The sequence below is a fragment of the Amblyomma mixtum genome, chromosome 3 (assembly GCF_055824585.1).
Source record: "Amblyomma mixtum isolate Tamu chromosome 3, ASM5582458v1, whole genome shotgun sequence".
NCBI lineage: Eukaryota > Metazoa > Arthropoda > Arachnida > Ixodida > Ixodidae > Amblyomma > Amblyomma mixtum.
In genome coordinates this window covers 97,089,017-97,107,179 of record NC_143014.1, presented here as the reverse complement: position 1 = coordinate 97,107,179, position 18,163 = coordinate 97,089,017, and the positions used below count along the sequence as shown (strand labels likewise).

At 42.2% G+C, this 18,163-nt stretch overlaps 1 protein-coding gene across 4 annotated transcripts in view; it reads right to left on the bottom strand.

The window, feature by feature from the left end:
• The window catches only part of Mvd (mevalonate diphosphate decarboxylase), a 54,782-nt gene that overhangs the window by 26,603 nt on the left and 10,016 nt on the right, over window positions 1-18,163 (bottom strand). For all 4 annotated transcript variants that reach the window (XR_016290505.1, XR_016290504.1, XM_089580278.1 and 1 more), the window contains 5 exons: window positions 17,331-17,471; window positions 14,196-14,250; window positions 8,996-9,140; window positions 8,493-8,663; window positions 3,354-3,476 (listed from right to left, as the gene is read on the bottom strand). Coding sequence is in view for 2 of the 4 variants with exons in the window: in XM_089580278.1 (XP_089436404.1) it covers window positions 3,354-3,476; window positions 8,493-8,663; window positions 8,996-9,140; window positions 14,196-14,250; window positions 17,331-17,471 (635 nt within the window). In the remaining 2 variants the exon portion in view is untranslated. The remainder of the gene's footprint in view (window positions 1-3,353; window positions 3,477-8,492; window positions 8,664-8,995; window positions 9,141-14,195; window positions 14,251-17,330; window positions 17,472-18,163) is intronic.

Here is an 18,163-nt window from a genome sequence, read left to right as displayed (position 1 = left end):
TGAGTATAACCGCAGATCCTCACAGCACTTGACGTTGGTCACTTTTGATCTCTGCACTGTACCAAGACCCATTTTTCGCCAGTTTTCGCTATTCGGAAAACAGAAGGAATATATGTGGCTGGTCTTCTTCAATCTATTAGCGCATTCCATCGGGCAAAAACTTGACGGTGTTGCAAAAACCACTGCAAACTGTCGCTACACAAAACCAAATCCACTGCACCACGCTGCCAGCAGTGCAACGCTTTGCCATAACCTGACTCAAGCAGCAGCGGTTCAAGCGCATGCCGCCAACTCTCCAGTCCAGCCGTGGTTCTGCCAACCACTTCAAGCCATGCCCTTTGCTCTTCCTTCGAAACGTCATCCGTGACATAGGCCGGGAGAGGTCTATTGGTTTGGTTTAGTTTGGTTTATGGGGTTTAACGTCCCAAAGCGACTAAGGCTATGAGAGACACCGTAGTGAAGGGCTCCGGAAATTTCGACCACCTGGGGTTCTTTAACGTGCACTGACATCGCACAGTACACGGGCCTCTAGAATTTCTCCTCCAGAGAAATTCTAGCCGCCGCGGCCAGGATCGAACCCGCGTCTTTTGGGTCAGCAGTCGAGCACCATAACTATTGAGCCACCGCGGCGGCAGAGGTCTATTAAGATTTGATCATTTTCACAAAACTAGAAGCAGTGGAAAAGAAGAGTTGCAAGTCAATGACCAACTGAATAGAAAATCAAATATATGTATCACCTTTTGCAGACCAGTGCAAGAACTCCCAAAATGTGTACCTTTTCTTACAATTGTGGTGTCAGTCAGACACCATCCCACGTATTTTCAAAATATGAAATGCATGTGGCCCATGTGCCTTCTAACAGGCATAGAACGAAAGTGGGTAGCTTTAAGTATGTTTTCAAGGGTCCCTGTGCAGATTGCAGTTTTGTTTACGTTCGTGAAAGGAGAAATTTTCAAATAAAAAATCAGACAATCTAGCCTAGCAAGCTTATCAACAAAGTCACCGCATCATTGAGGATGATTCCACTTCCGTGGCTAAGGATAGAAATCTGACAACATGTCTTCTGCACAAGTTACTACTAATATGAGTGAAAACAGCACGAAAGAAGCCCGAAGGCGAAACGAAGAAGGGACAGGAAAGAGCGCTGAACTGGCAACTGAATTTTTATTGAGCGAAACTCGGACATTATATAGGAAGGCAGTGGCAAAGATAATCAGATGCAGTCAACGTCACATGGTGTAAAGAGCCATAAAAGCGAAAGAAACATAACAGGGTGAACAAGCTAAAAGTCAACTGAATCATACAAGGGATGATAACAAAAAGAGATACACTTGATGACTATGAACAGTGAAAGTAACAAGGTGTAAAGAGCCATAAACACGGATAAAACATCAAAAGCGGATAACAAGGATAATTTTATCCGCTTTTGATGTTTTATCCATTTTTATGGCTCTTTACACCTTGTTACTTTCACTGTTCATAGTCATCAAGTGTATCTCTTTTTGTTATCATCCCTTGTTTGATTCAGTTGACTTTTAGCTTGTTCACCCTGTTATGTTTCTTTCGCTTTTATGGCTCTTTACACCATGTGACGTTGACTGCATCTGATTATCTTTGCCACTGCCTTCCTATATAATGTCCGAGTTTCGCTCAATAAAAATTCAGTTGCCAGTTCAGCGCTCTTTCCTGTCCCTTCTTCGTTTCGCCTTCGGGCTTCTTTCGTGCTGTTTTCACTCATATTGCAATGAACCAACTAGCCCAGCAAAAAGTTCTGCTAGTTACTACTAAACCAGATGATACCCCCCCACTATCAAGAGTACAGACAGTAACATACCAGCCACCTATACACAATCATCACTGCACCATGCCTTCTTCATTTAGACAACTGTGTTTGTCAATCGTGAACAAGGAATCCGCATGGGCTCAAGAATGTTTGGTTTAAAGGGTTTAACGTCCCAAAGTGACTCAGGCTATGAGGGATGCCATAATGGAGGGCTCTGGAAAATTTCGACCGCCTGAGGATCTGAAACGTGCACTGACATCGCACAGTACATTGCACAGTGCCTTTAGCATTTCTCCTCCATCAAAATGCGACCTCCACAGCCGGGATCAAACCTGCATTTTTCGGGCCAGCCGTCGAGCACCACAACCACTAAGCCACCGCGGCGGCTTTGCTCAAGAATTTTATTCCTATTATCTTTGACTTCGTCAGTGACCGCAACTCTTCGTTTCCGTAGGACACCTGACCAGGTGAAATTTCATCGAATTAATGACTTACTTAAAAGACTTGTGCTGGCCTTCTGCGCTGGCCTTCACATCAATCCAGAAGAACAATAAATAGAACTTCAACCAGAAACATCTGGTTTAAAACAGAAGTACTTGAAGCAATTGACCTCTTTGGTCACATGATAGCAAATGACAACAGTTAACACACATTAAATTATACCTTAAAGTGGCTCCATAAGACTCCCCTGGTTAAGTTGGAAAAGTTAACATTATACAACAGCCATTTGCTACACTAACGGTTCTACATACCCTTAAATTAGTCACTCCTGACACTGCCTTTCTAAAAGTGGCAACTCAAGTGAAGTGAGGAAATAAAGAAAGGATGAGTTCCAACACTCCGAACCAACTAAGAAAAAAGCAGCGTGGAAAGAAAATCTAAACTTGCGTTATGTTTCCTGTACAGGCCACAAAAAAAAAAAAGCACAGCTCAAGAGCAAGTCATACATAACTGGCATCCATGCGAACTTCATTACACATTTAGAACCATCAGAAAGCATAATCTGTAGAGCTCAAGGATCATTTTTAATAAGAAGCGAGATGCACTGCTTATTAGAGCTTTTCTCAGTGCTGCAGATATGGTCTGTGTCTTTTACAGATCTATGTCTTTTACAGGGTTACAGAACTTACAATGCTCAAGAAATTAGTTGTCTGATAAATTCTGCATTTCTGCTTGCAGGGACAATAAAGTAGATTGCTCAGTAGACTGCTTTCTACACTAGAAAAAACTAAACACACCTCAAGATACACTCAATCAATATGTGCTTACACAGTAGAGGCATGCTACATACTGGGAAACTCACTTTAATCTCCAAGAGATGCTCCAAGCTTAGCAGCCCTAAGCAATAAGATACACAAGCAAAACTCGCAGCACCACTGTAATCTGCTGTGAATAAAACAAAGGGCGTGCCTACGCTCTCAGTCAAAAGCAACTATGAATTTTTCAGAAACGATGCACATCATGCCCCAAAGCATGCAATGTGCACACTGTAATGGTATTTTTGGACAAATTCGAATTATCAAGCAGAAAACAAGTGATTAAACAACGTTCCAGTATTGATTTTGCATACCTTGTTAGCGTCGTAAAATCGATTGTAACGGTGAACCAATGTAACCACATCCCAAGAAGCACTGTTCATGTAACGGATAGGAGGAAAACTGTCCAGGCAGACTGCATGGAGTTGATTGCTCTCCTTCAGAAAAAAAAATAAAAAGGAAGAAAAAGTGAGTGAATTGTGTGGTTCAACATCCCAAAGCAACACATAGGCTATGAGGGACACATGCGAGTCTTTGTATTTCGCCTCCGTTGAAATACAGCTGCTGTGGCCAGGACTGAACCCACGACCTCGGGATCAGCAGCTGAACTCCAAAGCCACTGAGCCACTGTGATGGGTAAAACAGCATGTGCATGCATGTGTGTGGTGGGGGAGAGGGGAGGCAAGGTTATTTTATTTTTTTTTAAATACAGCATGTTGTATTGACACAGCCCTAATTCTTCATTCTGCATGGTGTTCAAAATAATGCCTTCAGCAGTACAATGCAAGTTACCCAAGCAAGCAGACAGAAAGACATGTTGCAAGGTATTTGCCCCAAGATTCCCCAACTCAATTTGCATCATTAGCATGCAAGGCAGTGATGATAGGTGAAAAACTCCTAGCAGTGTGATGCAGTTGTTGCGTGTGGCACTTGCCTGTTAATGGTGCACAGCAACAGGTGAAGGAGATAACTGTTCCATTTCACTTTCAAGTCATGTAATCATAGAAACGACACATGGTTCAGCTGTGTCACACATGGAAGTGATTTTGTGCCGAAAGTCAATGTTTTACGTGCACAATTGTGCAGAATGAGTTTTAAATCTCGTGGTGCTAGAAAAATTCTACCAAACAGAATAGTTTAGAATATGACTGCTCCAAGTTTTCAATACAAATGCGTGTTAACTACAGTGACAAAGTTTAAAAATTGATTTTATTTAATTATTAAGACATTGCCTAGCCGTGGCTAGATTTTTACGGTTTCAACCAAAAACAGCCTGCAAAATATGCCGGATTAAATTTTTAAAATTAAATTAGAATTGAGAAAAGTGAACATCCTTGACAATCAAACCATACCTAACTGGCTACTAAATGTACTGAGTTACACTTGGTCACAAGAGAAAACTGCTCAACAAAAAAGCAAAAACGAACAGCGTAGTGAGCCAATGGTTAAGTAATATGGTTGTGTCTTGAGGCAGAGGCAATGCAGAGGCTGAGGTGCTCAAGTCAAAATTTTGTGTCTACAAACACTATACCAGGTAGCTGAGCTAAATGTAGCCAAGTTTTTAAAAAGACTATCACAGGCGAGTGAAACCAACTCAGTGCTGTTCAGGGTCATGTGACCCAGTCTTCAGTACCTTTTTTTCGTGCTGCAAAGTTAATTAGTACACAGTAACTAGCTAGCTTTTTAATTACTGGCTTCAGGAAAAAAGTAAATATAAATTGTGGGGTTTTAACATCTTGAAGCGACACATAGCCTATGAGGGACGCCGCAGTGGAGGACTCTGGATTAATTTAGACCATCTGAGATTCTTTAACAACTGTTATTACACAGCACACAAACACTTTTTGAGTTTCGCCTCCATCAAAACACGCAATTTGGAAGTTGTAGATTGTCATGAAAAACAGCAGACTGAAATGTTTACAACAACGTGCAATTTATGCAGATTTTTGACCAGTCTGAAAAGGAAGTCCGCTCATGGGTAAACAGTTCCTGGCACACATCTTGCGGCCCCCGCAAATGCAAAGCTGCATCGGGGACTGAGTTCCAGAGATTTCTGTTATCAAAGGGTGTGCATTTAAGGCCCTTAAATAGCACCGCTATCACTTGGTGGTTTTCGCATTTCGCGGACTTGCTCTTTAGAGCGGTAAAAAGAGATATGTAAATGGTACTTCTTATAAGCATTTCATTATGCTCTTTTTCAACACAATCTAGAACTTCCACACTTACACTTTTTTCTCAAGGTAAATATTTAAAAAGTTAGCTAATTAGTCTTAAATATTTAACTAACTTTTCGGAATAAAAAAATGCTGCAGATTAGACCACATGGCTTTCAACAACACTAAGTTGGTTTCACTTGGCTGGGACACTGTCTTTCTGGTTAAATTTAGCTGACACCTGGGTTTAGTCCTTCAGAAAGTAGTACCGATTGCTTTATAGTGCTCACACCTGCTTCAGTGGCCAGCCCTAGCTCCTCAAGCACTTCAACTGCTGTGCCTGCCAGCCTAGCATGAATAAATGATAAATAATTGGTTATGAGGAAAGGAAAGGTGCAGTAAGTAACTATCTCGCTCTCTGTGGACACCTGGACTGCACCACAAGGAAAGGGATGGAGGGAGTGAAGAAAGGAAGACAGAAAGCAACAGTAGTGGAGGGCTCTAGATTAATTTCGACGACCTGGGTTTCTTTAATCTGTGCTGACACTGCCCAGCACACAGGTGTCTTGCATTTTGCCTTCATTGAAACGCAGCCACCACAGCCAGGACGTGATCCGCGTCCTCAACCACAGCAGCCAAATGCTGTAACCACTCAGCCATCATGGCAGGTATAGAGTGAATGTTAAAAGGATGTTTTCAAGGCTTAGACTCCTCAACAGAACCGAAAGGGCATGACTTACTAAAGAAAGAGAAATAGATGTGCATTTATTATGAACATATGGATTCTGATGCAAGGGTGTCTAGTTATAACCTGGCCAAAAAATTACAGTGTGCTCCATTTCGCACACATGGACCAATGCAAACTTTAGTTTTTAGAAAAACGATGCGGGTGTGATATTTTCACAAAATATTTTCGCGCATCATTTATAATACACAATGAAGTTAGGGGTACTTTCTATGACCATATAGAACAACTGCATTTAAATGGCATTTCTGATCAAGAACTATAATGCTAAACGACTGAATGGTAATTTCTTAAAAGCAAAGCATTTCATGAGAGTTCCAGCTGCAGTAGCTCCTTAAGTCGTACTCCGCCACCGTCAATGCTGCACTGTAAGAGGAAGCCAGGACCTCTCAAGCTGTCTATACAGCTTTTTCCCTGGCTCTCCTCGCAACACCCAGTTGCGGAAAATAAACCTTCAAACCTTCAAAATGCATGACTAACGCTTGCGGTGCCTCTACACCCCTGGCATTTGTTGCAATGCACTCTCAATACAATACCTTGAAGCTGGTGGGGTGTCCTGCTCGTCAAAGCTGGAATGTTAATCACAAGAGTACAGAAGGCCAGCATACAGTGCATTTGTTTCACTAGGCAATGGGCAATATGTCTTTAGCAGCCGTCAAAAAATTGCAGTGGCATCAATAGGGCCATGCTGCTGGTTGCCCTGATGAGCACTTTAACTTCAGAGTTTAATCATGGAGCTCATTATCTTTCATCAGACATCCCTCTACAGCACAATCTTAGAATAGGGTAACACAGAGAGTTTGCTGTCTTGCCACACCCTACTTTTTCCGTGCAAGTTTGTCTTTGTAATACAATGACCACGCATGGTCCGTCACTGTTTTAAGCTAGGTAATCAAGTTTTTTTGGAATCCTTTTGAAGACTTCCTTTTCTCATTTTATGGGCTGCTTTTTGGCGTTCAGTACTTGCTACTTCAGGAATAAATTCATTAGTTAGTGCTTCATTTCTTCCCTTTTACATTAATCCTAGTTTCCTCTCTCTTGTCTCCATCGCTTTTTTGTTCCTCCTACCGACAGGAGGTCATGTCTTGATCGTCCTCACTCAGTATACTAGCACTCCTCCTATCACTACCTGACGAATGGGCATAGGGCCTTGCTTTCAGATCCGCCATAAAATGCACAGGAGTCCTATCACAGCTTTGATTAGGATGAGGAACTTATTAACAAGGGCACGTAATCTCCTGAACATGAAAAAGAATATAAAGTCTTACTGTTCCCGATTACTTAAGATAAGAAAATGCACAGTATCATATATCTGTGCACCATACATCTGCGCACCTCCGCCGCGCATATCACATCGCACTGGTCACCCCCTTCAAGTTACTCGTTCACGCAGCCGTACCGTAACCTTTTCCACCTCCTTCTTTCCACGAGCCGCGTCAGACTGGAACGGCCTCTCCCACTCCGCTGCTGCTATCACCTGCCCATCACTCTTCAACGCCAACATTAAACTTTATATGTCATCGTGAAAAAATGTAACAAAATGTTTGATTACCCCACCCCTTATGTAATACCCCCGAAAGGGGCCTTTGAGGTAAATAAATGAAATGAAATGAAATTATACGCTTTGCGGTTAGGGACTATGCATGGCAATTGTATGCGTGCTTATATCGTCTGTTTCTTTCACAGGCTGGTTTTTTATTTACTTCTTTTTTGTGCCCCCTAGCATTGAGAGATAAACCTCAGATAGCATTTATGCCTTGAGACACAGTATGGCCATTAGTGTATTAATCACACCTACAGTACCTCCTTCTGCTAACAAAAAAAAAAAAACAGACAAACACTATATGACTTTTAACTGCACACAGCACATATATCGCATGAAAAATTTTTTTAAAATGCTTGCTGAAAAAAAAAAAAGGAAGATGCATCCTAAAAGAAGCACTAAAAATAGACTGCTTACTTCATAAAATAAAAACCGAAATGTCCAACCCCTACTCGTAAGCAACACACACTCAGCAGATGTGCTAATTTTCATACATGAATTTATTTAGAAATAGATGTTTTGGTGGCATAGTAAATGACAAGGCAGTGTCATTTCTCAACTGCGGCTGCAATACAGCCTCAGTAGTACAAGCATGCAAGTAAATTTCCTATCTTAAACATTATGCAAAACTATCCAGACACATACCACACAGATATCCTTGCCCCACCACCAGTTGATTTTTTAAATTAAACACTAAGCAAAACATTCAGACACACACTACAAATATATCCTTGGCCCTCCAAATGCACAGTAGTCTTTCTGATTTTTTTTTTTCAAATTACACTGAGAGTGGCAAAGAATAAAGCCCGAGCTGATAAAATAAAACACACTGTCCTGACAGAGTACTTTACTTTAGCCTGCCGCACAGCTTTCCCATAAATGCCATAAATCTTGAAAACCAAAATTTAAAAAGTAAATTATACTGTGCCTGTTACACATGTAGCAAAAAAGAGAGGAATCAGCTCCTGAGCACACACCACAGTATGCCTAAAACTTGCTAGACCCACATTACCTTCATGGTGATCTCAGCAAATTTGTTGAAGTCTCTATTCAGAATGGCATCAGTCATGTCTTTCATGTGCTGAGGAACTACATTTTCCACCCTGTGCCGCACTAAGGTGCTTGTTTCCATCGTCCGCATCATTCCATGACTGCTCGATGTATCCTTCTTAGCGTCACTTGCCTATTAAAAAGGCCAGATGATGTTTCAATGACAGATCTCAAATACACTCACTTCACTGCATGCTGTGTACATGCTTTAAGATTGATAAACACAAAATTGAGCCCACAACACGAACAAATACCAACTTCCTGCACTAGAGCTCCTGCTACCCAGCCCATCAAGTCTCCATGAACCAAGCCCACTTGAAAAACATCCTCATTTGGTCTGCAGGTGATTGCATCAGTTTATGGTTATGACATACAACAATGAAGGAAACACTATTTGCCTAAGGAAAATTCCCCCATACACCTTTTTCTCTCCGAGAAGAAAGCAACAGTAGTACAAAATCTTACCACAAGAATGATCACCCGCATCTGTGGCCAGTGATCACTTGAAGCAATCTGTTTGGCCACGGAATCTGAGCCATCTGGGTTAGTGCCCTTCACCCAGGCCACAAAGCCACCGTACATGCTCCGACAGGCACTGCCTGATCCCCGCCTGCAGCACAGCAAAAGCAGAGTATTGCAGTGGTACCCGTTTTTTCCAACACATCTTCGAACTAGACTGTAACGTACAGGTACAAGCAATTAAAAACAGAACACTTAATTTGCATTCAAGGACAAAACTTATTACCAATTCTGCATCAAACTTGAAAAAGGCATTAAAGTGACCATACTTTAGAATAGCATAAAAGCCCACATATAATACAAACAATCATATAATACGAGGTGTAATTTGGGGATAGTGAAAGCAGAAAAAAAGAGTTTTCATTCATGTATACTGCAAGTAAGGTAAGCTCACAGAAAGAATTAATTTGTACAGCATTTCGCACTTCAGTGATTGCCGCCATAGGGTGTACTATCTTCTGAGAGTCCCTTGTCAGAGACATCCTTCCGTAAAAACTTGACTTCGGTACCATCGAGTGCGTTCAATATCCTGTATTTTTTTAAAGCACGACTGATGGTCTTATCGAAATTGCTGGCCAAAGAATCCGCGATCCACATGCAGAGCGTGGCTGGAGACACCAGTTTCAGTCATACGGCGGCGCAAACTGCAGGCTTTCCTTACATCACCCAGTCCATGTAGCAGCTTGATACAGTGTCAGTGCTTACGGCAGCTACAATTACATTCCTTTAAAAAGGACAGTGAAGAACACTTCGTCCAATTATTCTTTCTTGTCAGCAAAAATTGATTTCGTGGCTCTTTCTGGCTCTGTTGGCGTTTCTCCAATTGAAAAAATGCATTTATCAGAGAAAAATTTCCATTTAAAAATCTTTCCCCTAGTTATTTAAAACTCATGATGTCCTTATTGAAAAGGACGGGTCGCCGCCGCTTTGAAGTGAATGGCAGTGTAGCATATGTCTCTGGGATCCACGTCAAAAAATTGATGTCAATGCAGGCATTTTATTTTCAAAATCAGCCAGTAATGATGACATCTGTATTACATTTTGTGGTCTTTTCTAGCTCATTAGTCACTTTTTAATTGCAACAGGGTACCCTATTGATACAGGCCAGCTTGTATATGTCCCTCGAACTGCCAGCAGACTTTGACGAGCCATGCTTATCACAAGCCTACAGTCATTTTTGGCTCGAGACAAGTCCAACTTGTCGTGTGTTTTTTGGCACTCTTTATACAGCTTCAGGCGAGTAGGGCTCTTCCAATCATGGCCGGACTGGAGGAGCAGCGGCATGCACTTTCTTTGTATTTGGCCTGCGCGCTGGGGGCGTTCCCTGTATGCCACCGCAGCACACCCGTGGTGCTGTCACCCTGCCCCTGCTCCACGGGGGGACCGGCTGCTCGCATAGGAAGTGCCTTGGCGCATCTTGGCACTTTTACTGTGCAGTTGCGTTTCTGGCACACTGCAGATTAGCTTGAAAATAACAAGGGTGGTATGCCTGAAGCCGCAGGCCTGCATATTTTTTATGCATTCACTGGGTTGTGATTTTTTAATCATTTGTAAGCAGGGATACGATAATCAGGCTTATTCTCGCCAATGAGATGTATCAAACTTGAGGAGTCCATGAAGCACTCCATGATCCTTTCTGCTGCTACTCGTACATTAGGGTACCACGAGATCATGCGGGCGTGCCAATTCCTGGCAGCATCAAACTGTTGTTTCTCACTGAACAGCCGAAAACAGGGGAAAAAATCTGGCAGAAAGCGACAATAAATTGCCTCAGAGGAACACTGTACATGACAGGCTTTTAGAACTGAATACTCAGTACCAGTAAGAGAACTCTTATTGCGAAACTTCATTGCACTTGTCCCTACTTAAGACTTCGCGATTGCTTTAATACATACATAGTATCTCCCTCCATTCTTTGCCACCACTAATTTAAATTTAAGACATTGTTTTCTGCAAAGCAAAAACTGCTTGCAAGTTATACTCTGTCCTGCCTTTCTGCAGCCTCGTCATTACTAATTTTGATGAATCTTGCTAACAGAACGCATTGCTGACACTGTTTCGAAAAAAATCTGGCCGCAAAACAAAAAAAAAATATTTTTCTACAATCTAAAGCAGTTCCAGTCAACCTTACAGAAGACACGCTACTACCTGGTTATGCTTACAATGTGAACAAAAGGAATGAGGCACAGAGATCATATCATGCCAAAAGCCACGCAGTTCAACAAAACATGAAAACATACAGCATAACTCAACTCTTGCTTGGCCAAGTGTCTGAATCTCTTTTATGCAAATACATAAGAGGAATACTTCCTTCATTCGATAGAGAATTATGCATATGCCGTAAATCGAATACAAGCGAAGCACAAAAAAAAATGCTTTTCAAATTTCTTTAGAGCACTGTCAGCCCACCTCTCCAGACACGTACTGCATGCAGTTCTTGATGCTTGGAATAATATTTCTCGCTATCTATGCCAGCACACCTCAACTCAATTTATTTGTTAAGAAATTTGTTGTTAATATATTCTGCGCTACCGATTCAGCATACCACATCCGAAAATTCGGACTTATATAAAACAGGATATGAAGAGCTAGCATGAAACTTGCAAACGCTGAATCTGCATTCCTCACCCCTCACATTTAGAGCTTGTCGTTACGGCCTGAGCCACCACTGGCAGTTCGCCTACAATTAGTATGTGCTATGAGGGATCAGCCTAGTAAATAAAATTATCAAAATCTATCCCTCCCATGTAAAGCCACAATGTGTGTTCTATACTCTTTCAGTTTCATGAAACTGGAGGGCGATTTCTCTTCTGAGCTTTTTTCAACACCAAAATTTTCAAAGAGAATATGTGTCTCCCCATTCAAAATAAGTAATGCATGTGATGCCGCCTCTCGCGAACATGCACCCGGAGCTACAAAACCAGGCACACAACACCCAGAGTAGGTGGCAGCGGTAAGTTCATCGTGCCCCAAGCAGTGGCAGAGAGCGCAACTCACTCAGAGAAGCTCACATTGTGTACACCGACAGTGCGCAGGCCGTAAGAAAGCATGCGCTGCCACCGCTCGAGTCCAGCCATAATTCAGTGCAGTTTTTTTTTTTTTTTTTTGCTTTGCCGACAGATGGCAGCATAGGGACTGAAAGACTGTTGATTTCTTTTGAATGAACGAATCTACCGTGCATATAAGAACATGCCGGATCATGAGAGCAGTGATGCTACAGATTACAGTGGCAGCGATGATTATCTGGCATGTTTTGGTTGTTCGAATGAAGACAACAATGATAGCTATGATCTCCTTGGCAGTGCATCAGGAGATGAAGATGGAAAGGACTCAATTTGCCAGCAGCCGGGGAAACATACATCTGGCACAGGTAGCCTTGAAAGCTCTGCATGCAGTTCCTGCTTTGACCACATGGCACACTCAAAAGAAACTAGACATGCAAGATTCGAATGTTCGTTTACAGCACATACAGATATTTATTAGTCATTTCCCTGAAGAAACACCTCCTTGGTATTTTGTTGTTACTTTACAACACCCACATTTTCAAAGAATAGAAATGTGCCAAATAAATATTTCTGTATCGAAGAACAAAAAATGAGCATATTACCATTTCCTGATATAAAAAAATTATTTTACAACAAATTAAAAAAAAAATTCTTTAGGCGGTGAAAAGCAACCAAGTACTGCTTCAGTGGTCCTGACATGGTGTGAGGTGCAATCATCCTGCTTCCAATGGTGTAGGCGTCACGAGGTCAGTGTGGTGCAATGTCATCGAAATCAAAACTATGTACCAAATATGCCACCGCTAGACAGTGCCTCCTCTAGCTGAAAGAATGATGATGATAGCCCTAAATAATACCAGAACAGGAACTGCGGATTTTGGCTGAAAATTGTTTGGATCCGCGTACAACATGAGGCAGAAATTTGACATGCTAAATCTAGGAAAAAAAAAACTTGTATTATACGTGGGTTTTCATGGTAAAAATGCTAAGAAACACGTAGGAAGTATGCTTCTCACTTACACTTGGAGTGTGATTATTGACAGTGTTCCCTTTTATTTTGGTTTAAACCATACAAAATCGGACAAATGAAAAGAATGAAAAGAAGAAAAAACTTAGTAACATACATCTGCACAAAAACTGCAGACTGCCATGCAAAAAAAGGGGGGGGGGGGGGGGGGGGGGGCACACTTTATGAGATTTTTTTTTTTTTAGGGGAGACGCTGGTCTTGAAATAGCCAAAAATATGTGAAAATTTCAATTTTGGAAAACTCTGAAGTACCTACCTACAAAGTTTCAAGGTCTAGTTCAACCTCTAACTACTAAAAAATCGATATATTTGATGCCTCCAAAGCGTGGAAATGGCGATTCTGAAGAAAAATGCCTCAGAACTTAGCGCCCATTGCTTCCTGCAACCACACCCCCAATGGCCACCACCTTGGTTTTGTTCGAAAGCCGACGCTCTTCCCTACATCCTGGTATTACTCACTATTCTTAAATTTTCTTGGAATGTCTGCATTCCGCCATTTTCCAAAACCCCTACAACGACGTCCGAATGGATGGCGCACGCACTTCAAATGAAATTTTCTCAGCTTCGCGATTTTTGCCAACATGACTAGTCTTACAGAAATTTTCATTACATTTCTTTGGCGCAATTTCAATTAATCTTACAGTGTTGACTTCAGAAAGGAGCTATGGAGCTATGGTATTTTTTTTACGGCTGAGTCGAACATATCAAATTTTGTGAACCATACTGTCACCGAATTATATTTCAGAACTATGGTGCTTGGACATAACTGAACATTTTTATATAATGACATATCTCAAAAGCAATATAAATAGCATAGCTCCATTTCAACCAAAACCAATAAATATTGAGGGAAAGTATCTTAACGACCTGTAAGAAATTACCTAATTAGGCCTTAGTTACCTTCTCATAATATGGGAACTAACTGAGATATACTGAAACCAGTTATATTTCTGAAAACAAGAAGAAGAAATACATAGCACACCTAACTTCATTACGATGTCTCTAATAATAAAAATTTTCATTTTAAGACCAGCATCTCCCCTTAAAACACTAATTTTGCATTGATCAAGACACTACTCTTTCTTTTGTCAAACAGAAGAGTTTTGTGGTCCCCTACCGAGCAATCACAGAGAGGTCCCCTTCAATATGGAAGAGTGTTCCTAACGATTGCACTGAAAGAGAAAACAAGCAATGTCATAATTCCTCCCCTGAACCAGCCATTTTTAGTAATTACGTGTTACAAGAACAGAACTACGAACACATTGAAGGGGAAGAACACAAAAGAAGTTGACTAGTAATCATAATCACTACATTGCAACATAAGACAGCATGACTTTCGTCACTACCAGAGCAGTCTGACACCCTGGGTCAAACTACTACACATGTGCACAAGGAGGCTGTACCAATATTACATGCATAGTCAAACGTCAAAATCTTTTGGTGTTCCTTGTGAATGGACCTCTTGTGCTTTTTTTTTTGGTGTTTCATTTGCTTTTGTAAGTATTTATGGTATCCAGCAATCAGTTTTTTATTCAATGCCCATCTCTTACTCATGCTTATACGTCTCACCCCTAGATAAGAACGCAGAAAACTAGTCACAAGAGAAACGTTCCCCCGCATTCATGCACCTGACTGGCTAGGCTGGGCAAAGAATCACATGACGCCTTGTACGGCTTTCATTGGCTATCTGCCGCCCCCTGCTCCGCCATCAGTGTGGCGTCGGCGTTTATTTATTTATTTATTTATTTTTCTAATCTCAACAGACACTGGCTTTCTAAAGCAAATGGACTCGCCGGCGGCAAAACTTCAGCCCAGCGGCGCTGCCACCACCGAGTTGCCCCGAAAAACATTTGATAAGAGGTACACACTATCTTTTTCGTTTTTTTTTTTTTTTTCTGTCTTGTGTGGTCTTGGCTAGCTCGGCCAGAGTACACATAGCATGCGTCGCCTTGTGCACCACGCCCCTTCCACGGCATCTTGCCGGCATTCTAAACATACATGCACTGGTGCAGCTGGGCGCAGCAGCGTCTTGGTATGCTCCCAAGTTCACCGAGCGGGCCACCACCGCTGGCGCTCCCACCAAAACAAACACTTGACGCCGTTACTGATGCGTATCACCCTGGTGCACTTGGTGCACTGCCAAGGCCTGTGCTGTGGACGGTACAAACATCAACGGCTAGAAATTGAGGAACGAGCTAGGAAGAGCTAACGCTCTGAATTGAGTTTTAACTACTCGGGAATGCCAGCTCAGTAGCCATGCGCCTAACTACCGAGCAACCGCGGTGAGTAACCTGGCTTGGGAGTTTTAAAGGAGCATAGACACCTAATTTTTGGGTGCGTGTTTTCTTGTTTGTAATGATGCGTAAGGCATTATTATACATCGATTACCACGTGGTATTCTCCTGCGACTGCTAAATAATTTATCATCGAATTACTTTCTCGTGTTGTTTTGGTTTCGGTTTCAACAGCTAAATGATGACTGCAACATCGAAAAGTGATTATAGGTCACGTGAGCCATGAAAAAACTGCAATATAATTGCTGCTTCTACATTCGTTGTCTTTCCGGCTCTTGAGGAAGGCTGGCTTCAGCACTGTAGTGAATTAAAACGATGAAAGCAGTGATTATATCGATGTTTTTCCATGCCTCACACGACATATAAGCCCACTTCAACGTCAAAGACATCATTCAGCTGTTGAAACCGAAACCGAAACAGCATGACAGAAAAATTCCATTATAAATTCATTGGCAAATACGACACGGTGATCCATGCATAGCAATGACTTCTGCATCATTGTAGAGAAGTAAACATGCCACCAAAATTAGGCGCCTATACTCCTTTAACGAACCAGGTTACCTGGTGCGGAGGCTCAGTGGTTAGGGTGCTCGAATTTACAAATCAGGTTACTCGCCGCGGTGGCTCAGTGGGTTAGGGCGCTCGGCTACTGAACTGGAATTCCCACGTTCGAACCTGACCATGGTGCCCACGTTTCGATGGAGGCAAAACACAAAGGTGCCCGCGTGCTGTGTGATGTCAGTGCACATTAAATATACGCAGGTGGTCGAAATTATTCCGGAGCCCTCCACTACGGCACTTCTTTCTTTCTTTCCTATTTCACTACCATCTTCCTCCCTTCCCTCACGGCACGGTCCAGGTGTCCACCGAGATATGAGACAATTACTGTGCCATTTTCTTTGCTCAAAAACCAATTTATTTTACAAACCAGGTACTGCTTCCGCTTTGCACATGCCCACCCGAAGTGCACCAGAAAAGGGGGATAAACCAGTGTGGGTACCTGCGAAACCCAATACATATAAGAACCCCTACTCTAAAGAATTGGAATTAAGCTGCGGTGCGATCTGCTATTAAGCCCATCAGCAGACGCTTACAGATCATCAAGTGCACAAGTAGCCATTTCGCTGCATAATAATGTGCAAACTATTCTCCACCAATGCTCCCAAATTGGTCTCTTCATTACCATACCGAGGTGAACAAAACTTCCCCGAACCTCCATGTTCAGAACACATGAATGTATGCTTCACATGGCAGTTGCCACTAATACTAACAACTCAAGGCCATAAAATCAATTAGCCCGACTACGTCTACTGCAGAGAAAACGCCTCTCCTATGTCTCTCCAATTAACCCTATCCTTTGCCAGCTGCAGCCACCGTATCCCCGCAAACTTCTTAATCTCATCCGCCCAGCTAACTTTCTGCCGCCCCCTGCTACGTTTGCCTTCTCTTGGAATCCACTCCGTTACCCTTAAGGACCAGCAGTTATCAGGCCTTCGCATTACATGCCCTGCCCAAGCCAATTTCTTTCTCTTGATTTCGACTAGGATGTCATTAACCAGCGTTTGTTCCCTCACCCACTCTGCCCACTCAGTTATCACAACTGAAAAAGAAGACACGCATGTCTGGTGCAAACAATACCTCAGAGATAAAAATTTACGACAGTATAAATAGTGAAATTTAGCATTTTAAAAATCAAATTATAGCAAAATTACAGTACTACAAAAATGCACCCAGGAACAAGTTTTTGGAACATGACTTTGGCAAAAAATTTGATTCCTCTGCAATTAGATGCACTGGTTGGGATTTATTAGTGCGTTGTGTAGTTTTTACACTAAGAATCTGGCTGCATATATCTATTCCAGGCTGTAAGCAGAGGCACTAAGGGTATGTTTTCACTCATACAGCATTGCATAAACTTTTAATTGCGGGTGTGCTTACTTTTAAAAGTAGTCTCTCACCTAAACATGCATAGCCAGCTGCAGATGATGCCAGCCCAGCCGATGTTGGAAAATTGTTCACAGAGCCGATATGAATATTCCAACCTGTGTAGTCAGGAAGGTCACTGTGCATGTGGAGGGCCTCTCGACTTCTTTTGCGGACTAGGAAAGAAAAAATGATACACCAGCATTTAATGCTATCAGATGGCACTTGCTTTGGAATTTTCACAAAACGGCCTGAACTTCAGACAGAACAAAAGAAAAGTAACGCCATCTAAAATACACTGACCAGTCATCTGACTACAGTAAAACCTTGTTAAACTGTAGTTGGCCAAGGCTTGGAAAAGTATGTACTGCATGGTAGTACAGGCTCGACCGAAATGGCATAAGATCGCCCACTTACCCTATTTACTCGCGTAACTTGCACACTTTTTTTTTTAAGGCAGGGCCTCAAAAACGGGGTGCGCAAATTTTGTGAACACGTCATAAAGAAACTAATAAAGCTGACTCCAAATATAAGTCTACACGTTACCCCCAACCTCCCACCTCGCCCCACATTATATAGTTCCCCACAGGATGGCATGGTGGCACATGCGCAGCTCAAAGCAACAAATGCTCAAAGATACAATCGCAAAGTCGGCAGTCAGAGGTAAATGGAGATAAAAGGCAATAAAACAATGCACTCCTGTGCCTCGCTGAGTTGAGGCAAACCGAACAGCAAACAGTTCAGTAATTTCGGATTTGGCCTGTGAGCAAACGGTTCGGCAGTTTCAGATTCCAGCATGCGCCGGGATTACCTGAAGTTCTCCTTGCACCTGTTTGTCCGGTAAAGTGATTGCCAGTGCGAGCAAGCC